Consider the following 22801-nt stretch of genomic DNA (forward strand, 5'->3'; position numbering starts at 1 on the left):
TCTACTTAACGAAAAAAGCATCTATAAATATCAAAAACTAAGCTCTTAATATTACACCATTACTAAGAACCAGTTCAACTGGTAACTAGTCCAGTTGTGTCAACCGATGAAACCAGTTTAACCTCAATGAAGCGGGTTCGACTGGATGATCACATGATCTACTCGTGACTTGAGTCCGTAAATGATTTTACAGGCTGTTGAGAGATAAATGAGCATCGTGACACTTTAGACCCTCTGTGGGGGAAAAAAAAAAAACATTTTTAAATAAAACAAACTTAAATATATTTGATAGGAAAATGACTTTTCCATTTAAATAACTAAACAAATCTGAAGATATTAAATGTCTTAATGTCTAAACCAAGACATGGTAATATGTTCATTTTTGATATTTTATAATGAGAAGCAAGAAACTCTTTGAATTAACTTTATTGAACATTACATCCAACATGAGGTACGGAACAAAGTAGGAGGTACAACACATGAGAATTGCACACTGGAGAAAAACCCTTCAGCTGCTCTCAGTGTAGTAAATCATTTACCAGAGAAACAAACACTTGTTGCCTTGAAACGATGAAGCTGCCGTTGTTAAAGCTCACACCATGAATGCAAACGTCTGGAGAACTGAATATTTAATCCTCCTGAACAAGTTCACCTCTGGTCTGGTCAAAAGCTGCATCGGTTTACAGTGCAGGTCTCACAGGAACTTCAGTTTTGATCAACGATGTGATGTCTGTGATAAAAAAGGTGTAGAATTACTGTCCAGGTCTGGAAGCCGTTAAAACTCAAACTTGCCTTCAAAGTCGATGAAAATGATGAGGTCGTCGTTCTTCAGGTAGTTACGACGTCTTAGATCAAAGTACTTGACCATGTTCCTCCAACCGTAAGAGTTTCCTCTGAAGCAGCCGCAGGAGGGGTCAAATTTTCCCACCTTGGAGGGGTCGTCGAAGGCCAAAGTTCCATCCGTGTCTTGTCGGAAGAAAAAAACAAACATTTCAATATATTTGTACTGAAGTGAAGTTTGACATTTAATTCACTTGATAATTCAAATGTTGCCTTTTGAAAAATGGCCATCATTGATTTTGTTAAGAATCGTCATCGTGACAGTTGATGTAATGTATTGAGGCGTTTCCTGCCGACAGGCTCATCTTCATTTTCCCCTCAAGTCGTCTTTTCTAGTCCACAATGACAACATGAGAGCGACCGGAGCGCTAGGATGTGATGGAATGACGTCATTGATGTGAAACGACACTTAACACGAGACTGTGATGAAACCGAGTGAGGACTGAAAAGAAGGTAAAGATGCTCACTCTTCCTCATGTCTGTGGTCAGGCTCCGGGCTGTGGACATCCTCAGCTTGATATCTGGATCTTGATCCATCACCACCAGAGTCGCCTGCCGGTTGACGGCCGGCCACTGCATCACCGCGTCGTTCTCTCCGCTGGCCAGGTGGAAGTACAGGCCCACGTAGTTCCCGGTGTAGTCGGAGTAAACCGAGCGCGGCATGACACGCACGCCGTACGCGTATCCCTCGGGGCTGTAGAAGCGAGGGCTGTCCAGGACCGTGTCCACGTCGGCAGCTTCCATGATCTTGGAGAAGTTCTGGATCCTCCACACGGTGTTGGGGCAGCGGGTCTCGCTCAAGCTGATGTCGTCGAGGAATATGCCGCCTTTAGAGAGTAGTGGGACAAGAAAAATTATTTAAAAACTGTGTTCATCATAACCACACCCGCTCTGCTGTGATTGGCCAGGCATCTAGGTCTGTCACCGCATGTCATCAACCCCGGAAGTCTCCGCCTCCAAGGGACTCATTGTATAAACAAAGCAGGCGTGATTACAGCTGACTGGAGGAGGAGTGAAGACCATTATTACGTCATAATGGACTCTCGTAACCTCGCGTTCGCTGAGATTTCAGACGGGGGAGGACTTTATAAGTCATAAGTTCAAAACATGGTCACGATGAGGAACTTACTGCATCTTGGAGAGGAAGATTCAACATTTGAGTAACGAGAGTCGGGTTTTCACATTAGTTGCCATTTAAGTATTGTGATATATTTTCACAACGCCACATTTATTTAAAAATCAAATTTTATTTGTAACCGTTTTTTTATGGTTTAAATTCAAGTTTTACTAAAATAATGCAAATATTCAAAGTGTTAGTCATGGCAGGGAACTCAAAGTTTAATAGCAATACAAATATTTACAGAGGACGAGAGGATACAATTGACAAACTGCTTTTAAAGCCGTTTTGGAAATATTTTGGTTTTAGAACTATAGTTAACACAGTTACAACCTGGTGTTTCTACAGTGTCATCATGTCATGTCGTTGCCCCTGTATCATGATACGCACTGTATTGCCAGGTTCTTGCAGATACACACTTACCTTTGGACGCTGCTGGGTCGCCTCGCACAGCTTGGAACGCGTAGCGGAATTTGACTCCCATCTCCAGAGGAACGTGAGCGATCTTCCACGTGGGATCCGAATCACCTGGAAGAGAAACCCTGCAAGTCAACCCTCGATCAACACTAAAATTAAATTTTCTGACCATAAATTGTCTGCATTTTCTTCATTCGCCGAACGTTGCCGGTGCCATCGTCGGCTCGCACCCAGACCACCAGTCGGTCTTTGGAGGTTCCGGTCATTTTGTAGAAGAACTGAAGACACTGAAGGTTCCTGTTAGGATACAGCGTTCTTGACTCCAGCAGAGCCGACTCCTGCGCCTTCCCCAGCGCGGTGTTGAAGTGCATGAAATAACCAGCGTCTAAAACAGTGTCAAACATCAGATTATTGGTTGATGTTTATGTCCAACTGTTGAACACAAACCACATAAATAAGTCTGCTACAAAATGCCCTTTCTGGCATTAAATAACTCGAGTTGCCGAGTTTGACACTTGTGATCTACAGTACAGTCTTAGACGTGGAAATGTTACACTTTGTGTTGGACTCTGACCTCGGCATCGTCCCAGGAGGGTGTGATCTTCTGCACCTTCGGTGCCGAGCGTGTGGACCCAGTCTTCATCGTCGGTGTCGGACTGGATCATCCCGCAAATGTTGGCTTGCTCAAAGGCACATTGGTCCAGCAGAGTGAGAGAGTTGGCTGAGACATTGAAAAAAAACGGGGAAACATTTAAAAACCCTTCAAGGAGTGGAGCCTTTATTTTACTTCTCGTACAGCAGTTGTACATCCGGTTGAGTCGGAGCGTGTCCGACTCACTGAAGTCCAGGTACTGGCCGATGATGTTGTAGAACTCTGGGATCTTGGTGGTGATGGTCGGGATCGACTCGTTTTTGTTGAAGGAAAATGGCCTGTAGTGCATGACGGACTCGTAGTCGTACGCCGTGTTCTGATCCGTGATGAAATCATCCTCGTACTTGTTGAAGTTGTGTTCAAGTCCTGGAGGAAACAAACATTAGGAAAAGCTTCGGCTTATGAAGCGACGGACGAGGGGTTACCGGGGGTCACTTGATCCAGCCAGATGTCCACGTAGTCGTCGCGGTCCGTGCGAGACTGCTCGTGGTAGAAACCCAGAGCGTGGAGTAACTCGTGCTCGATGACAGCCTTGTGGTCACAGCCGGTACCCAGAGACAGGATCTGACCCGTCTGCTGGTCGCCCACACTCGAGAAGCACCTGAGACAGGTCAAGGTCATTCATGTCGACAATTACATAAAATCAATATCATTTCTTTCTTATAAGACCTTTTGATACCTTTGCTTTCTATATATTGTTCGTTTAAAAGCAGCAGGAAATAATATGCTGAATCATTTCACAATTCCTGTAATGGTTTGTTTATTTTTGTGTAACTTTTACTCTTATTTTAGTGATGATCTTCTCTACATGGAGACATGTTAACTCAAGGCCAAGGGGCCGAACAGGGGACACCGTCATCGGTGAGTAGAGAAGCAGATGAAAGACTAGCTCCTCCCATGATGCAACACTAATAGACTTAGGGACTCATTCATTTCTCGTGCGATTAGACTGTTTAATTTTGGGGGTCAGGAGTGGAGTGAAAAGATGATATTCTATGTTAATCTTCTTATCATTTTCTTTGATTTATGTACTTTAGATTGTGTAATCTTGCACTTTTATATTGCACCTTGTTTTGTTTAATGAATCTATCATCTGTGTTGCTTCGTGCTGGAAAAACAATTTCCTGATTGAGCTCTCCAGAGGAATGATAAAGTTTATCTAATCTATCTTGTCCACAAATTAATTTTAATGGCCTGCAAAAGCCTTCAAATAAAAAGTCAAAACGGATGCATTGTAATTCACTAAATGAAGGTATTATAAAAAGCATAGACAATAGGTGTCAAAGTGAAAAATTGACATGTGGAATTGAACGTCACAGCCTGAAATAATTTGACGTGTCGACATCGCATCTGTTTAGTCTCTTCTAATAGAGGAGATCAGTTATTATGGTCAACAGATAAACAGATGGTTAACATTTTAGACTGTGGTGCATTTAAGTTGCTTCATGTCATCGCACAATTTACTTTTAGGACATTGAGGGAGCCAAAAAAAAACAACCCCCCCAAACAACTTTACTACTTATATTTACTATATTGTTGATTTTATTGTAAGACATACTTATACTTAAACCTTAGAGCTGATATATTCCCATTTTAATGGACAATAATTACTTAAGTTTTCGAAGTATCTGAAATTGTACCGATGCTGTGTCTCAAATCACATACTAGCGTACTCAAAGTATTTAGTACGTAAGCGCGTCTCAATTCTTTGAAAAAACTCCCACAAAACCGAGTATGGTTCGATGGACACTAACCACCCCAAACGGCCGCCATCTTAATGACGTTGTAAACGGAAGTTACGCCATACTATGTATATAGAAATATTCATATACTTACAGGTGCATTTTGAGCCAACAGTATGAGGATGACACGTCTTCGCTGCTGATACCAGCTTAAATATCTCGCGAATATTTCGTTTCTCATATTTTTTCTTTATTTCTTCTTCCAAACTTGCCATACGTGCTGCCAGCAGGTGTCGATAGTGTTCCAACAGCTGGTTGCAACATCGTTAAATAGAAGTAGAAGAAGTAGCTGTTGCGTCATTTCCTGTTAGTGTGTAGCAGCAGTGTTTGATTTGAGACATACTATCTGTTTAGAATTTGCGTACTAGTTAGTATGTACACTATCCTGATGCATACTAACTTCTAGTATACTAAGAGAAGTATGCGATTTGAGACACAGCACGAGTCTGAAGATAGAAGCATGACTTGACTGCATCAACTGGGTTTGGACGAACAGGGATGATCTCATATTCACTCCATCACGTGTTTACATCCCATAGTCAGCCATTAAGTAAATTCACTTGCAAGTAAGTGTTCCTCTCTCACCCGCCCCGCTTCTCAAACTTGATGTACGTCTTCTCTCCTTCATACGGCTTGAAGTCGACGCACGACTTGAGCCGGTACATCTCGAACGCCTGGTGGACGCATCCCTTGGCGTTCAGGTCTGAGCAGAAATCAACACAATATTGAACTGGGTTTGAATCGTCGTGTTAAAGAAAAAAAAAACAAAAAAAAAAAAAACACACACACAATGATCTGGTGAATCATTGGACTACGCTTATAGCCTCTATACGAGAAAACGTTATCTTATCTTCATCTGTGGCGGAGCCTGATAAGAAACATCAAGTGTTACCCAAATCGTCGCCCAGGATGTAAGGAATTGGAAACTTCCATCTGTATTTAGTGTCGATCAGTGCGTTCTTTCCCGCCTGCGTCATTAAAAGAAAAAAAATGCCGTTATTCCTTTAAGTAACTTAAGTGAGTCAGGTAGAAATAAAACCTACAGGGATCAAAATGTCTCCTTCGAACAGGTTCTCCGTCGACCCTGCAGAAGGACAAACTCAGACCAAACTCAACGATTGTTAACGGTTTCAAGGTTTCTCACCCACGTTCAGGATGGGATTCTCATCTTCTCCGTTCTCGAAGACCTCTAAGACAGAACCGTGACTTACAGATACTTTAACATCAGCGGAAGTACTTCTACGTACCGTGAACCTCGGGTGACAGTGGGATCTAAAGAAGATGGAGCAGACGTTAGCAAAAAGGAAACTCACGCTCCGACGATCATAAAGAACAGATCCTTACTCTCCGTGAATGAACCAGAGCCACCAGCCCGGACAACATCAGCAGCTTCAACATCTCGACGGTCGCCTATGAACGCGTCGCTTTGGTTCAACACCAGCTTTATATCAGAGGTTTACAACAGCTCCGATGTTACGGCAGGACTTTGACTCTGTGCCGTTACTGATTATTGAGCTGGTTTATGATGTGAAGTCGGAGGGAGAGCATGTGACACTACGAGACATGTTTGTCAACAACTCAGGGTAATAAATGATGAAAAGTCACGGTCGATAAGAGGCGGTGATGGATTATGCAGATAAAGATGAACATCAAGCTGACTTGCACTTAACAGTTCTCCGCTAAAGTAGTGTCTGATGAAACACAATATATTCCTTAATTTATCTCCACACTGTAAATCACTAAATATTCAAATGGAAACGCCATTTCCACAATTACAAGCACTGACTTGACACTGTGAGGGACACACTCGTACACAACTTGACCTCTTGGAAATGAAAACATGCAAGACTTTTGACATTTTCAAAATGTCCACTTTTTAAAATAAACCACCTTTTTTGATATCTGTTAACTCTATGGTACAAGTTTTATAACACATCAAACGACCAGATCTCACTTGTGAAAACATATCGTCGCCCGTTTTCAGGAATGGTGTTGAGGCATCAACCGTCCAAGTAAAGAGATCAACGTTTCCTTTTCCAGATCTACTGGGACAAAACGTAAAAAAAAAAAGTACATCAAATGAATATATTTCAACAATCTGTGTAAAAGATGCATTGAGATTTTATTAATATAGTATTTAAGGGTTTCCTGGTCAAACAAGTCCATGGTGAGGCACTGACGAGCTGCGCCTCACTGCTGACTGAGCACACACTGGGTCACATGACGCGTCTCCGTCGCCGTTCGTCATCATATGACCAGAACGTTTGTTGTACAGCACGACCACCGTCGGTTTAATGTCTATAGAGTGATGGTTTTCTACTCACCCTCATGTCGACCATGTTGGGATATTATCAGTCGTCTGTTAAAGGCAAAAAAAAAATGTACGTTCATTTTAATCAGGGCTTAACAATTGATCATCGCCGTAAATTCAAGTCTGAAATCTCAAGTCAACGATCACATAATAATGGCTTCAATCCTGCGGTGAGGTGGAGACTTCCGGGAATGATGACGTGCGGTGACAAACCTTGATGTTTCACCGATCCCAGCAGAGTGATTATAATAAACAAGATGCATTCAAGTGTTTTCAGTGGGCGGAGCTTAAGCACATTTTCTAATGCAAATATTTCAATGAAAATAGACACTGATGATACAATAGAGGTCGACATCTATTTAAGACACACTTCAATCAACACATTATTCCCCTTTAAAGAATTATTATGAAGCAGGTTGTTGGATGAATAGTGAAATAAGATTCTATTTTACTTCTTACAATACTTCATCTGACTCTCACCGACGCATCCTTTGGCATTAATAACATGACATGATCTTTTCAGCTTGAACATGGTTTTCCTCAGAGTCTCCTTCCAGTCAAACACGCCTGTAACACCTACAAATCGGAAACTATGAAAAAAATATATAATTAACATTTCATCTGAACCTCTTACGACATCTACACATACAGTAGTTCCCTTTAATACTCACTTTTTTAGTACACGTGGTGTGATTCACAAGTATCTATTCCTTAAAATAAATTCTTTAGGCATCAAAAGTAATTTTAGGATGATTGACAGTCCATGTTCATATATTTAAAATAGTTACAGGTTGTTTGCTCGTTTTCCCGATTTAACCCAAAAAGTTTTACAATTTCGAAGGTGATTATAAACAACAGATAAGCCATAAGAAGTTTGGTTCATCATATTAAAAACGTTATTATTAACAGCTTTTTCATGGTGACATGCAAGTGAAATCAAACGCACACGTGTTGAAACATAATCTCCAAACATCTCTTCTGATGAATCCAATATCAGTTCAATATTGATTCTATAACACGTATATATAGCAAACAAAAAACTTAAAGCAATATTTTATACACAAAAATAGTTACTCAAGCATTTTCCCCACAGGTAACATTACCTGGTGACAGCACGCGGCCCCTCCTGCTGAATCCCATCAGCCTAATGAGTTTTTATATGGAACTACAACATGGCGTCCTCTTGTAGTTCTAAACTAAGGACAGTAAACTTTATCATGTCATGACCTCACGGTTTACCACGTACTTTTATCACATATTTCCGATAATCTAATGATCATGTATGTGGCGTTAAATAATGCGTTCGTTATAAAAAAATGTTTCGTTTACATCGTTTTTTCTATCGCTTATTTTACGTTATCGTATGTCATTCATTTATTCTGTACTGACAACACAAAAAAAAATCCAATCTTGTGTTTGTAACTCTGGCAATAAAAGTTTCTAATTCTGATATAGTTCAAAAAAATGGATTCCCATGGACGTGTATGATTAAATCCTATAGTATGGCTTTGCACGCCCATAACGACGAGGTGGCCGAGTGGTTAAGGCGATGGACTGCTAATCCATTGTGCTCTGCACGCGTGGGTTCGAATCCCATCCTCGTCGAGTGTCTATTTTTGAACATTTTATTTATTAAAATGAATTTTACGTATTCCGTGATGGATACTCGTAGAATATTTTCATAAATTAGTTTATTTAAAGTAATTCTCATCAAACCGGTGACTATGACTGACACACGCTGAACTGTTCGCTTCTTTGTCGCTCGGACACGTTGTTTCTTCTATTGCTCCGTAATGTCTCTTGTTGCCCATCAGGGACAGATGTATCCTCTCGTCCTCAGCCTCCGACGAGTAACTTCTGTCGCTGCGTTTCGCCTAAAAAAACATCCAAGAGAAACTCGTGAGAACAAGTGTGTCGACTGCTGACGTCACCGATGACGTCGTCGTACCTTCTGCTCGCGGTCATGCTCGTCCACGGCGTACTGGTACTTGGCTGCGGTCAGTCCGAGGGCCCCCGTGACCCTCTCCCCCACGAAATCACAGGCTGGACAAACAAAAAATGTAGAAAATAAATACTTAAATATATATATATATTTCAATCGTGACCAATTACTTGTCGCTTAAAACCAACCAATTCAATTTCTGGGACCAAAATGTTCACTTGTTTCAGGGGCGACTCCTAGTGTCGAAACAATGTGACTGCAGTGTCCTCAATTTTGTTTTGGTCGGTCGTTGCCAAGTCACTGCGTTTACAAAACGAGATAAAGGCTATTGTTGTCGTTTCCGTTTCTGGTTTATCTTAATCTTCCCGGTAAATCGAAAAAATGTCTCGTTACTTCATAGGAAAACAATGTCTCTGACCTACTGCTGGAAAGTTTGGTGGTCACTCGACTCACAGACTCTCAGGGAAATAACTGCTATCGGAAATTCTACTAGTCATGACAGTGAAAAGTAAAAATAAAAGAATGTTAAAGTCATTTAATGTGTGACACATAATTTAAAAAATAAAATCGATTCACAGTTAGCGTTCAAAAGGACGGTACAAGGGCCACAAAGTCCCCTGGGCGTTGTTACAGTTCCTTGACAAGAGATGACATTCGCTTCGAAGACAATGTCAATTCATTCATCCTATATTACATGGTGTTGATCCACAAGACAAACATTTATTCTTGAACTTACCTCATTCTGTTTAAGCCTCTCTATTATTAATGCTGTAACCTTTTCAGTGCATTATGAATATTTATGGTAAAACTCTATTCCGTGTTTTTTTAAATTGTCATTTAATTCACTAGGAATGGAGGGAAATAAGCAATATAACAAAAAAATATCTTATTTTACATGTGCCTAGTGGGTCATGTGATCATCAGGGTTTGGCTTTCAGCAAAACAACATGAAAGGTTTTGAACGATATGATAACATTTTGGGAGTTTCCTGAAGATCCATGAGGTTCAGAAAGCTTTGAAGGTTTTTAACTGCTTCTTAAGTTTAAACCTCTGCTCAGACCCAAACTAAGAGTAAAATAAATGAAGTTACATGTGACTGGTGAGTCAACCAAGGTTGGCAGCAGGTAACAAGGTCATGAATGTTTATTAGCACTAAATCCAAGAGCAGATTATTGTGTACATGAGTGTTATAAAAGTCTTACTCAGCAGCGACATCCTCCCGACCAGTATAGCCATTCGCTTGAAGGACGAAGCGTTGCTGAGCTTTAAAAGAGAACCACAAATAACTCGCTGCTGCTCATCAAAACTCTCAACTCGCGGGTAAAATGTCCACCTTGTTGGCAGAGTCGCCGTTGTAGCTTCTTAACGCCTGCTGCTCGTCCTCCTCGTCCTCCACCATCACCTCCCCGCTGGAGAAGTGGATGATCCTCTTCTGTTGAGGAACATCGTGACCACCCAAAACTGCCTCCTGAAAACTCCACACAGATGCGTCACCTTCCGTGTTCTCCTTCCAAAACATGGACAACAAAACTTACTTCCTTGTAGCTGCTGATCATCCTCTCATTCGGAAATGTTCCAAAAAAGTCAGCGACGATCCACTCGTGCCGACTGCTGTGAAAGGTAAACAACTACAGGTCCTGAAACCTGAGCCGCTAAATCCAGCGCCGGCCCTGATCGATGTGAAGTCGCACCGTTGAAGGGGCAGTACTTTGATCTGCTGTGTAGAATGTGGAGGTTGATCGTCGGAGCCGACATTTAGAATTCTTGTGCTCCTCATTTAGATGGACCTGTGGTGCTGCAGAGACTCTTGTCATCTAAAGCAGGACATCCCATAATAAACTGTCTAATAAACGCCATGAAGCCAAAGAAAAACATGTTGCTACGGAACAGAAAAGACCAACATGGAGCCAACTGTGTAATGTCGTTTATTGTCTTGGATATACATTCTACATTGAAGGAGCTGCAGGATCTGTACAGTGTCAAGATGTCAGACACACCCACTGATAAACAGATGACTGGATAAGATAAATAATGGAGAAGAAGGCCGCAGCCACGTTTGATTCTTGCCTTCAAGACGAGCAAACAGGTTGAAAGAGGCGTGTGCATGAGGACGTGCATGAGTGTACACACAGCGACATATTTAAGTGTCTCATCGTTGATACAGAAAAAGCTAACATTTGCTCTAGTGACAAAGATAAATCAAACGGTTAATTATAATTAAAACGATTTTTCATGTCTGGATATTAAAACAACTTAACGCTAATGAATATACGTAGAGATTATTCAGAATATCAGCCGAGTAAATGACAAGGTTTCAGTAGAAAATAAAGGAAGTTGTAAACGATGATCTACTTGATTGTGCTGTCAATCAAAATTTTAAAGGCAGCCTCGATTCATAACAACAATTCACTGAGAACGGGTGATGTCAGGCTCTGCTGTCATGGCGACGCACACGCCGGCGATGAAAACAGAACCTGCCTGGTAAATGTCTTACGAACGTAATTCAATGGATGATTTACAGGAAGTCATGTCAACAGTTCAAATAAGAAAACCTCATGAGATCAATCACACAATGAAATGCTTCTCTTCATAAATACTCATATTTGTAGTAATAATCATCGACTATGATGTTTTTATTTTAATTGTTGGCCCACAGGAGTGTCAATATTTTCCTTCAGTCATCCTCACATGAACTTTCATTTTTCTAGATGAACAAAGTTTATTTATGAACCTTAAGGTTGAAACTTGTGATCCCAAATCATTGAACCTAAACCAAAAACGAATGTAATAACCTGTTCTTATATATTCTCACTGAGACGTCACATGGTTTAGTGGTGGTGTCAAATAAGAGAACGTGTTTACAGTACTTCAGTTTTTGGCTTCTGTGGGTAGATGTGAAGGAGATGAGCAGCAGGATTATAGATGAGCAGATGATTAAGAAACGAATCACTCGTCCCGTAGATGTTCGTTAGCTGTGAAGATCTGTCGAGCAGATTTAAGAGATGGTGCATCCGGTGTCATTCTGAGGTTTCAGGTCCGGCTCCTTCATCGGTTTCACTTCTTCCTCTTTAGGTTTGGCCTAGAAGCAAAGCAGGAAGTTGGTTAAGATTTAAAAAGCCACGACTTGCAGACGACGTGAAGGGAGAAGGAAGTACTTTATCGTTCTTGGGTCCTTTGGTGAGGTCAAAGGTTGCGTAGACCTCAGGAGTGCATTGCTCATTCAGAGGCGGCAGCTCGAATGGAACGGGCTCGACCAGACCGTAACTGGCCTTCAGCTCCAGAACAGGAGGCTCCGCCGGAACCTTGTGGAAGTATCTGAGGAGCCGTTCGTATGATAGGGTTGAGAACAAGGAGTAGAAGAAACATACACACCAGTACATGCTCGCCAGAGTTTAGATGAGGGATCTAATATCGAATATCACAAAATTTCACATCATGTTTTTTTCATAAAACACTTTCAATATTTAACAGCACTCTATCAATTTTTTTTGGCTATCAAAATATTTTTTATTTTGACTATAGTTATTTTATGGTTTATATTTTAATAAAGTTAGTCTAAAATAAATAATCTGTATTCATTTATTTTTATACATTTTTTTCCAATGTATTTGTATGTTAATTTTAATTAAAATTATTCACAGCATTTGTTCATTTCTGTGTTGCAATTAAACGTCTGGCTGCTAGATGGCAGCAGTCCTCCGCAGCTCAAATAAAAATGAAATCCTATACTGGCGATAACTGAGGACGAGAGGATACAGTCGACTATAGCAGTTTTTAAAACTGATGTTTGAACATATTTTTGGTTTCAAAATAAATGAAAGACTTCGTCAAGAGTCATGTGGTCTGTAAATTCTTCAACACAAGAGGAAAGTACTAGACAATACTACAAATAGATGATTGCCTCTGTGACGTGGTATGTATTGTGTAATCAGCACCACTAGTTTGGGGGATCATTAGTTGGATCCCAAGTTGTAGCGAGACACGAGGCAGGAATGGATCCTAATTATCAGCTTTGTTTACACAGAGCGGTTGCTGGACTCAATCCTTTCAACAGTCCACACTCTCAGCTAAAAAGGATGTCATTTTTGCTTCGTACTTGCTGAGATAAACTCACATGAAGCCGTTCTCTCTCTGGCACTTCTCCAGCGTGTTTTTAATCAGGCCGCCCAGTTTGCGGAAAAAGAGCTGCTCCGACGGCTTAGCCGTGGATCCGGGTCCTTTGGTTTGACGGTACTCTTTACAGAGCTCCTCCGCCCGAGCGTAACCTAAACAAAGAGGGTCTCGTGTTATTACCAGACGACTCCAGACATTAAAAAGAGAGAGTGCGTGATGGTGTCTGGAAAGTCTCAAGAGACATGAACATGCAGTGCCTGGTCAACATAACTGAACTGGTTGCAACCTTTAATGGTAAACCACCAAAACGTAATGTAAAAAAATCAGGTGTCTTGTGAGGAGAGCGTCCTTCTTCATACATACATTCATACATTTTTTTTTACATTGAGTTGACCATTAATGTTTCATCTCAGCCCATGTAAGGGTGTTTCCACCACCTAAAGTGAACCAAAATAACAGACCCGACCCAGACCACTTCTTGGTGCAAAAGACACACAATCTTCTGCAAAAAGAATGGAAGCAGGTTTATAGTGTGTGAGTGTTCGTATAGTGTGATGGAGTAATCACCAGTGTAAACATATTTTTTGAATCTACAGGCCTAATTTTTTGGATTGAAAATATTGAAACTGTTGTGCATGTGTGATGTGTCTCCTGGTCAAAGTTATAGAAACAAATGAAACCGGGCATACGTACACTTCTCTGCCTCCTGCAGGGATCGAATGGCCTCACCGCACTTGTCAGTCGTCAACAGAGTCTGTCCGTGGTAGCAGTACGCCTACAACGAGAAAGAAGTTGAACCATTGGCGACCATTGCCTTGAGTTGTACGACGTGCACTGAAGGAGGATGTTATTACGTAAGCCATGTAGAAGTGCTGCTTCAGCTGCAGATATTTCCTCCACTTGCCGCTGCATTCTGGCTCCAGGGTGTGAAGAGTGTGGTCTGGTGACACGACAAGCATCTTCATGAGCTATATTTATCTACACAATGTCACACCAGTGTGTTACTGGAATCATCATGACATCAGTGATTACTCCACACCTTCTTCCATTTACAGTTAATGAATAAGTGGTTAGAAGCGTCTACGGTGTCGTTTTCAGAATCAGAAACTTTTAAGCCAGTGTTGTAAACACAAAATAGGAATTTGTTTTAGTGGAATACAGAAAAAAAAACAATGAAATACTTTGACCATGGAAATTGGAAAGGGTACTTTTAGGAAATCTTAAATCCCAACACTCTCTACTGAGGATTTTAAAGCAGATTCAGACCAGGGTAGTTAAAATAGCTCGTCACTGGAATGATGAATCCACCCAGAGCATCTCAAGGCTGTGTATGTTGACACACATTCATGCTCGAATGTTCTTGTTCTATGTTCCTACTCTCATCTATGATTGCTCTTTTCTCTGGCTGCCACCTCAGCGACCCGACCTTGAACAAGCAGTAGAACATGGATGTTTGCCTACATGTCAGCGGGTCCGAGTCAACTCTGCTTGGACCCATTAACAAACAAAGTGAAAAATATATGGATGAATCAATGTTTTCAACTCTATTAATGGAATAAAATTTATAGAGTTGTTGATTAATGTTTGAACTAGATTGTAATATTAAACACTCACCAGCCTTTTGGTAAAAGTTTGCGGTCTCGTACGACAAGGCAGCAATGATCGTTGCGTTGTGCTTCAGTTCGATTGCCCTGGCGATGGTCACTGAAAGAAATAGAATAAATTCAATCTACAATCGGCCCGAGAAACTCAGTGAGTGGGATGAGCAGAAAGAACAGCTTCACAAGGAATAATGTAAATAAAAAACACTGAAAGAAGCAGAAGAAAAGAAAGTTCACAATCTTAAAGAGGGATTTTACCTTCCTGTGCTTCTGCTTGGCATTGGATGATGTACGTATCAAGTACTCTGGACTCCAAATCTTTGCCTTTTACAGCCGGGGTGATGAGACGAGGGATGTGGGTCTCCTGCCAAATACATCTTGATCACCATTCATACATACACCATGAATCCAGCCGCTTTCCCTAGGATTATATAATTATCTAATAACTATTTGATGCATGCTCAAGTCCTGCATAAAGAATAAAGTAAAATTCTATAAATTATCATAATGATTAATAGGATTATTTAACAGTAAATTTAATTTTATTCATCATTTATTTTTACTTGGATTGGACAGAATTACTGAATCAAATATGGCAAAAGAAATATTAAGTCATTTGAACCTATTTTTCTCATTTGAAATTGTAATTTATAATTGTTACATTTCAGTTTGTTGATACATTGACAAAATACTTTCAAGTCCTTGTATAACGAGTCGGGCGACATATCTAAGAATAATTTCAAAGGGTGGCAAAAGACAAAAAAAACCCACGCTTCATCAGAAAAGCGAAGGAAATAAACAAGATCTTAACTTCTTGTTTTTAAATTAAGAAAGTATTTAAATGATATACATGTTTATCACATGAAGACTGACAATTTTATCTGCTTCACTTCACTTTCCTAGATTGTAAAGAGACAGTAAACCCAATGACCCGAAGACATCACAACGCATTAAAGATCATCTAAGATTAAATGAGAGATTTACTAAATTCCTTTGGTCCTACCTTGAGAGTTTTAAAAATCCCAGCTGCAACCTTCAGGCTCCGATGAACATCTTTTGCTTCTGCTTCTGTCACACTGAGAGTAACAAGAGAATTATTAGAATAACATAAGACAAATGTAAATGTTTAGAAGATAAAGACGTACTTTTCCTTCCCTGCTAGTCGTGAGGCAAACTTGGTGTACCAGAGGGCGACATTGAAGGTCATTGAGATCAGTTCGAAGATGGCATCCTGCTGGGCACTGGGGCAACAAAGGGATAAATTCAGAATTTTGACCGCTGCATAATTAAGACGTAATCCAATATGCATTTGTGTCATAAAACATTGATACAGAAATATGTCAAACTAAACATAATCAATTTGCTTATATGATGTTAATATCATTGTACCTCGGTAGATTTCCTTGCAAAGTGTCGGTCCATTTAAAGTTCTGGATAAACCGCATCTTGTTCTCTTGTGTGGTTCCATCCAAGGAAACGATAAACCCTGCAGCAGCATGTTGAACAAATGTTATTCATTATAAAATAAAATTCACAACAAAAACTACACACAATACATTTGTATTAACTTAAATGGATAGAAAAATGTTAATTGAATTTGAAACTCAAATTAAATTGTTTTTAAAATAAGGCGAAACATTTAAACGTGACTGATATTAAATTCGGATCGATGAAAACAACCTTGTAGGAGGGAGAAGTATGCATCTGTGGCGTTTTTCATCATGTCCGGGTTACAGGTTGCATCTGTAAACATTTCCAACAGTCTGGTCCTTGTTGACCTGAGGTCACTGCAAACAAAGCAAACAAAATCATCACAACACTCACAGGATTTATGCACAAAGTAAGAATCCTCACAAAACATCGCACTTCAGCAATAAAAGGACGTTTAAAGCAAAAAGAAAAAGGAAATAGGAAAGATCCACCTTGATAACAGGAGGATAGCAGGAAGTGCAATCTTGAGTATTAAAAATAGAATAACTAAAACAATGTATAGTTGTTTCTGTAGTACTACTGATACGGGTGTAAGCAAACTTTTGTTTTTTTGGCTTTTTAGAAGAATTTTTTTTCCATTTCAGTTATTTTATGATTGACATTCCAATAAAGTGTGTGTTTAAAATAAAACAAATTGTGTTTAAAATCAAGTAGAATGTGTTAAAAAAAAATCGAATAATTTGATAGTTTATGTACAATTAACATACAAGTATTCACAGCATTTGTTAATTCTTGTGTAAAAAACATCTGGCTGCTAGATAGCGACAATGAAACAACAATGAAATCATGCGAGATCCTGGGGATGACTGAGGACGAGAAGATACATCCGACTCCAGCAGGTTTTAAAGCTAATATTTGGACATATCAGGGTTTCAAAACAAATATAAGCAGTAACGATTTCATCAAGAGTCATGTTTTCAAATGTATCCTTGTTCCTAAAGTATAGCAACATATTGCAATACATACACAAATACCAATACATTATAAATGGCGTTGAACAGTAAATGAGATGTCAGACTGAGTCTTTATAATGGATTTAAACCTGAAAAAGCATGAAGGCTAAACTTCAAAAGGTTTAAGTCATTGAATGGAAGAATAACACAGAATGACGCACTGACAACAATTACGATGACAGTGTTGAATACTATTTGTAGCACAGACATACTTGCAGATCTTGTTGGCTGGGATGCTGCTGGCCACCCCATAATAGTTAAAGGAAACTGGAGCCGTGGCTTTGAGCGGGTTCCTGTGAAACCAGTGAGCCATCCTCAGAATACGTGGCTCCCTGTAGACACAGCCAGGGTTAGTTCACCAGGAAAACACGGTGTGCATGTCGTACGTCACCGTCCACAGAAAAAAAAGGACAGCTTCAGAAAAACACAAAAGGAAATTTTTTAAAAATCGCAATTTTAAAGGAATATTGGATTTAAAGTATAGTTTGAAAAGGAAATCAATTACGTAAGCTAATGAGAGCAGAAGCTAACGGCTAGCAGTAGCTACATGTAACACAACGATTTCGAATAAAACAACTAACAATAACGGGGTGATTCCCTGTATACGACAACGTAAGTAATAATAAAAATGATGTCCATAATTACCAGTAAATGGCCGGTTGTTTAAGAGAGAATCAGGTCTCTGGACGGAAAGTCTGTCCCTGTCAACTAACTTCCGGAAATAAACACGAACTAGAAGTCGACCAATAGAAGTGAGGCGTTGATGTCACGTGGCATATGTGTAGGAAATTCCCTGGCCTACAATTTCTCATGTTGTTGTTTTTTTTGTTTGTTTGATTTTTTAATACATTTTCTGCGTGACTTGTGTTTGTGGAACTTCACCTTTCTGTGCAGCTACTGTATGAAAATATTTTCTTCATTTTTTTCAGGAATTCATTGATGGCGAATGAATTCCATGAATGAAGCGTCAGTGCTTGATTTATCAGAAGCTCACGTTATTTAAGAAAACACTGATGTGACTCAATAAAGGTGATTTATGACCTGCGGATATTACACAAATAAGACACATTTATGAATGTAAATACTTAATATATAAACAACTGGAAACATGGGGGGAACAGGAACATGTTAGTCTAGACAAATACTTTATGAAGTGAGGTTGAATTGTACTTTTGGAACGGATATTACTAAATTTTAATATTTATTTAATTTAAAACTGTAAACTAAGTTAGATAAAGACTTTGTATGCTGATAATTCAGTTCAAGGACAATTGTTTCGTTTCACCTTTGCTTATAAGCAATGTGTTTAGCTATTTGTTGTTGTTGTTGTTGTTGTATAATTTATCATTTATTCAACGTTTAATTTGTTATAATTTTCATAATCAAGTTTTGCGTATACTTTGCGGTTTATTTTCTTTCCTCAATGTACCTTTATTATTTTTAATTTGCTAAACTTTTTAATCATCATGACATTTGAAGGTCTTTTTGTCATTTAAATAGAAGAAAATAAAAAGTTTAACGTAAAAGGTGTTTCAGAAACTTAATTCCTTCTTAAAGACCGTGACAAATAACAAAAAGTCATGTAAAGTACTTCAGTTCTAACGCTGAGAGGCGATGTTTCATTCATTCTGACCAGAGTCTAGTTCACAAAAAATGTTGTGTGATTGCTTTATTTAATTTAACGAATTCAAACTTGACTGAAATTGTTCTGTTGTGCTTTCGTCGAATATGATATGCCTGAATGTGAAATTAAATATGTGGCGTTTTGTCAAAAGATAAATGTGTGTGTTTTTATGGCTCAGACTGTGTAATGGAACAAACAAATGTTCAAAGCAGATTCATTTTGCTTTTAAATACATCACACACGCCGTCATTTATTTGACGTTACTTTTGGGAATATTAACTGCGCACCACCATGTGAGGCGACCTTTGACCCTAACAGCAACTGCAGCAGTTTTCACAAACACTCGACAACAAAGTTCTTCCTCAATGGTCATTCACATTTTTTAATCAAACATTGGAATTTACAACATTTCAGCGGAAACAGATTGTCAAGTCACTGGAAAAAGAAAGAGGCACAAAATTTAAAAGGCACTTGTGGTGATTTTAAGAGCAGCCACAACGAATGTGTTAAATGCAATATTTCACATTATTTTCCACTCAATAGAAACAATCTTTTTAATTCACTCCCCTTCTTCACTCGATCGAGTGGATCCCAGAAACAGAAAAGTACGACATTCATGCTGTTATGTCCCCAAATAGACTTCATCTCAAAAAGTGCAAACACAGATCAAAAACACACAGTGATGTTTAAATAAGAACAACAAATTCCAAAAGGTCACATTTTCCCCCCCGAGCCACGACACATCTGAGCTAACAGAGATAAAAACCGGATAAACCAATCCCACATTAAACATTCCCATGGTTTGAAAGTATTCAAACCTTCATGCAAAATATACAACTTTTTACTGCAATCAATCTCTTTTTGACAAAATATTGCGATTTGACACAAACACTGGAAACAACAGCATTCAATTTGAGTGACGATTGAGGAAGTAAAAACAAAATTATATTGTTTTAGAATCAAGGAAAGAGCAACAGTATTTCTTATTTGTTTTTGCAACACATTATTAGGACGAGACACGTTCACACATTTGAACAACATCGTGTGATGGAATTTTTTCTTTTATTCCGTTTAACTCCCATGTTGTTTGCAACAACAAAACAGTTCAACTTAAAATGTCCCAACACAGTTATTCAGGCACCAAAACACATCTAGTGCTTACATCAAACAGTATTCCGCTAACAAAACCGGTTACTTGCTTTGTGTCAGTTACATTAAAAGAAATGTACTTCTGATCGATAATGATCTAACACCATGTACAGTACGACATCGCGTGTATTTCAAAACAGTCCTGCAGCTTCACACGCTTTAAAAATGTTCAACTACTGGTGTTGGTCCTGATGGCGTCAAAATTTAACGGAATAAGATGAGATCTGTGGCTGAAACCCTGAAGAGTCGGCACATGTGCAGGATGAGGTCTTTGCGTTTCCCGTTAAAGCCGTTCTGCGTAGTTCCTGCACAAGATATGGTCCCTGATATCTCCCCAGCCTCCGTTCTTCTCGTGAGACTTATGTTTGACCGTTTCCTCGCCGCTCAGGACCAACGTCGGCGGGAAAAGACCGTCCTTCACCGCCTGAATCTGCTCGTCCGCCCGTTTAGAGGCCCACTCCGGCCTGCAGTTCTGCTTCTGGTGAAGACCACAGTCTCCGGTGTGGAGAACCCTGGAGCCCTGAGCCACCAGCACCTTCAGGGGCTTGGATATGCAGGTCCCCGAGAGATGCTGCAGAGTCCAGTCCCAGTTGTAATCGTCGTAAGTGCAGAAGGCGTCGTTGCATCCCATCAGCTTGTAGTAGACCTCCCTGGACAGAGCCATGCCTATGTTGTGTTTGGTGGACATCCACCCGGTGGTCAGCACCTTGTTGGTCACTTTGGTAAACTGTGCCACAGCGTCGTGGTTTCCCAGAGCCAGCATGTCGCAATCTGGACAGCTGGATTTCCTGAATTGCTGCATGGATTTATAGAAATGGAAAAAGTCGGGTAGGATGTAGTTGTCCTCCTCCAGGAAGACCACGAATCCACGGTACCCCTGCAGGGCCTGGACCCGCTCCCACACGAAGTGCAGCTTCCACCACCAGTGGTGTTTGGTCTGGGTGATGAACGGCTCCCTGTAGTGTCCATACGAGTCTGGGTGTTCCGCATTAAGGCATCCTGTTTTCAGAGCGATGTCCTTGGACATGTCCCGTGGGCAGTCTCTGGGGTCCTTTCCAGGAAACTCACTGGGATACAGCTGAGTGCTGAAGGGGAAGTAGATCTGCAGGACCCTGCAGAAAGTCACCCCCTGCACAATGGCGTCGATTTCCTCCGAGAAATAGTCGTGGCTGAAGATGAGGAGGAAACTGTGGACCTCCGCCGCCTTCTCCAGGGACTTGATCAACAGTCTGAGGTACTCCGGTCTGTTGTGGACCTGCACGACCAGGACCAGCTGAGGGTCCCCAGGGAACCTCTCGGCGTTGAGGACGCACTGCCTGTAGTTGGCGCTGAGAACAGACTCCGTCATCTCAGCGGGGGATCCATAGCTGAACTTGACAGGCTCCCCGGCAGAATCCGACCTGGGGTTGACCCCGCGGGGGGTCGAGGCGGCGGGATCCTCGGACAGGATCAGGACTCGCGTGGACACCAAGAGAGTCACGACCACGAAAGAGACAGCGAACACCGCCAGCAGATTCCTCTTCACCAGCCGGACTCTCATTTTAAACCGGACTATAAATCTTTCGATGGTATCGGTACAGGTGACACGCGCGCGCGCACGGCTCCTCGATCACGTCCTCGTGCGAGATGTGAACTTTAGCGACATGGTTTCCTCGTGCGCCCCCGTCGCGTGACGTCAAAAGTGTCAAAAGTTGCCGCTTTCCTTTTGTCACCTTTGAACTCTCACCCCTTTTACCTGCGCGAGAGAACCTCAGTCTCCGTGGATGATAATAGTTTGTTCCTCAGATCCATTCAGGCGCGAGGCGTCCAGGAGTCAGATCACGAGACGCGCGCGGACCAGGAAGAAGAGTGACGGCACGATGACTACTTGTTGGCTGCTGACGTGTACCAGGAGGTCCCGCAGCAGATCCAGCCCACGCCACCTCTGGCCCACCTCCACGCGTGTAATCCGAGGAGGGCCAAAGTACGAATGACGGAGTGACAAAATGAACGAGTTAAAACCATCAAGTTTGAGGAAGATAAAGTCATCAGAGCGTCGCCACTGACCATGTTCAACCATGTGTACGAATAAGATCTGAACACTTTGCCTCCATTACTGGTTTAAAAGCTTAAACTGTTGCAGTATTTTAGTATTTTTTCTGTATCTTTTCAGTGCAGTTTTTTTTGTACTTTCCATTAATATTTGACCTACATTACCGTCGTACGTGTTGTTATCTGTAAGTATTTTTAACGACAATACTGAATGATGTAGGTACGGACAAGGGTTAGAAAAACAACATTTTGTTGTGAGACTTCTCTCTTAAAAGTGATGATGATGGTGAGGACTCTGGATGTAAACTTTAAAAAAGTCATCACTCAAAACCTCTCTGGTGAAAGTGCAGGTAAAATCCATGTGATTTATGACAATGTCAAGGAATACAAACTTGATGTTTGTCAATGTCTCCTATGATCGTCAAAATAACATTATTTAAGTGTCAATAAGTTTGAAGACATGACATGATGATGACGACAATATTTTGTAAAGCTTAAAATAAATGAATAAAATATAGACTCAAGTATATATTATATTCAGTTAGATAAATAAGGGTCAGATATAATTATACATGTAATATACTATTTAATCTCTAAAATTATATTTTCTGATCAGTTGATAATCATTGGATTGATCTGTTTTCTTTATAGTGATAAAGACAGATTGGTTTTATTTAAATATTTGCTAGACTACACTTAAACATGTTTGAATGTAGTAGAAATTCTTCAATGTTATGAATATGATATGTAAATCAACTAAAAGAATATGATTGTTGATAATGTCTGAATCTCTGTCAATGTATTTTTATGATCATCAA

At 40.3% G+C, this 22801-nt stretch overlaps 4 protein-coding genes and 1 non-coding gene across 7 annotated transcripts; 1 reads left to right on the top strand and 4 right to left on the bottom strand.

Annotated features, from left to right (window-relative positions):
* Window positions 1–410: 410 nt before the first annotated feature.
* On the bottom strand, window positions 411–8485 carry LOC148067468 (meprin A subunit alpha-like). 2 transcript variants are annotated; one of them, XM_087805652.1, is made up of 15 exons: window positions 6723–8485; window positions 6113–6209; window positions 6016–6040; window positions 5913–5957; window positions 5812–5852; window positions 5661–5736; window positions 5354–5471; window positions 3452–3627; window positions 3171–3392; window positions 2949–3095; window positions 2544–2759; window positions 2381–2485; window positions 1308–1667; window positions 793–966; window positions 411–730 (listed from the first exon to the last, which is right to left on the bottom strand). In XM_087805652.1, exons 2-15 carry the CDS (start codon window positions 6164–6166, stop codon window positions 681–683), a joined length of 1809 nt encoding a protein of 602 aa, XP_087661778.1. In that variant the 5' UTR covers window positions 6167–6209; window positions 6723–8485; the 3' UTR covers window positions 411–680. The 2 variants fall into 2 exon arrangements, with proteins under 2 accessions (XP_087661778.1, XP_087661777.1); XM_087805651.1 differs by having other exon boundaries at window positions 6113–6322.
* A 22-nt stretch (window positions 8486–8507) lies between these two features.
* LOC148067469 (protein FAM177B) lies at window positions 8508–10691 on the bottom strand. The gene is made up of 5 exons (XM_087805654.1): window positions 10557–10691; window positions 10355–10489; window positions 10224–10284; window positions 9028–9122; window positions 8508–8953 (listed from the first exon to the last, which is right to left on the bottom strand). Exons 1-5 carry the CDS (start codon window positions 10575–10577, stop codon window positions 8771–8773), a joined length of 495 nt encoding a protein of 164 aa, XP_087661780.1. The 5' UTR covers window positions 10578–10691; the 3' UTR covers window positions 8508–8770.
* trnas-gcu (transfer RNA serine (anticodon GCU)) lies at window positions 8603–8684 on the top strand. Its single transcript has one exon. It is a non-coding gene; the product is annotated as a tRNA-Ser (tRNA).
* Window positions 10692–10923: 232 nt separating the features above from the next.
* On the bottom strand, window positions 10924–18079 carry brox (BRO1 domain and CAAX motif containing). Of its 2 annotated transcripts, none has more exons than XM_087806134.1 (13): window positions 18062–18079; window positions 17392–17511; window positions 16416–16522; window positions 16125–16221; window positions 15881–15976; window positions 15739–15811; window positions 14994–15099; window positions 14749–14838; window positions 13989–14074; window positions 13828–13909; window positions 13136–13286; window positions 12177–12336; window positions 10924–12100 (listed from the first exon to the last, which is right to left on the bottom strand). In XM_087806134.1, exons 2-13 carry the CDS (start codon window positions 17490–17492, stop codon window positions 12017–12019), a joined length of 1233 nt encoding a protein of 410 aa, XP_087662260.1. In that variant the 5' UTR covers window positions 17493–17511; window positions 18062–18079; the 3' UTR covers window positions 10924–12016. The 2 variants fall into 2 exon arrangements, with proteins under 2 accessions (XP_087662260.1, XP_087662261.1); XM_087806135.1 differs by lacking the exon at window positions 18062–18079 and adding an exon at window positions 17825–17937.
* A 1079-nt stretch (window positions 18080–19158) lies between these two features.
* Window positions 19159–21809, bottom strand: LOC148067472 (alpha-1,6-mannosyl-glycoprotein 2-beta-N-acetylglucosaminyltransferase). Its single transcript, XM_087806251.1, has one exon. The coding sequence runs from the start codon at window positions 21490–21492 to the stop codon at window positions 20236–20238; it is 1257 nt and encodes a 418-aa protein (XP_087662377.1). The 5' UTR covers window positions 21493–21809; the 3' UTR covers window positions 19159–20235.
* Between the last annotated feature and the right edge of the window lie 992 nt (window positions 21810–22801).

The sequence above is a fragment of the Callionymus lyra genome, chromosome 13, assembly GCF_982586985.1.
Source record: "Callionymus lyra chromosome 13, fCalLyr1.hap1.1, whole genome shotgun sequence".
In the NCBI taxonomy this organism is placed as follows: Eukaryota; Metazoa; Chordata; class Actinopteri; order Syngnathiformes; family Callionymidae; genus Callionymus; species Callionymus lyra.

Coding starts and splice junctions, on each gene's coding strand:
- LOC148067468 (XM_087805652.1), bottom strand. CDS start 6,166: ATGTTGAAGCTGCTGATGTTGTCCGGGCTGGTGGCTCTGGTTCATTCA. Junction 5,853..5,912: donor GAATCCCATCCTGAACGTGG/GTGAGAAACCTT, acceptor GTCCTTCTGCAG/GGTCGACGGAGAACCTGTTC. Junction 2,760..2,948: donor CCTCCTGGGACGATGCCGAG/GTCAGAGTCCAA, acceptor ACACTGTTTTAG/ACGCTGGTTATTTCATGCAC.
- LOC148067469 (XM_087805654.1), bottom strand. CDS start 10,577: ATGATCAGCAGCTACAAGGAA. Junction 10,285..10,354: donor ACGGCGACTCTGCCAACAAG/GTGGACATTTTA, acceptor TCTCTTTTAAAG/CTCAGCAACGCTTCGTCCTT. Junction 8,954..9,027: donor AGCATGACCGCGAGCAGAAG/GTACGACGACGT, acceptor ATGTTTTTTTAG/GCGAAACGCAGCGACAGAAG.
- brox (XM_087806134.1), bottom strand. CDS start 17,492: ATGGCTCACTGGTTTCACAGGAACCCGCTCAAAGCCACGGCTCCAGTT. Junction 16,222..16,415: donor ATACTTCTCCCTCCTACAAG/GTTGTTTTCATC, acceptor ATGCTGCTGCAG/GGTTTATCGTTTCCTTGGAT. Junction 12,337..13,135: donor CAGAGAGAGAACGGCTTCAT/GTGAGTTTATCT, acceptor ACGGCTCCTCAG/ATACTTCCACAAGGTTCCGG.
- LOC148067472 (XM_087806251.1), bottom strand. CDS start 21,492: ATGAGAGTCCGGCTGGTGAAGAGGAATCTGCTGGCGGTGTTCGCTGTC.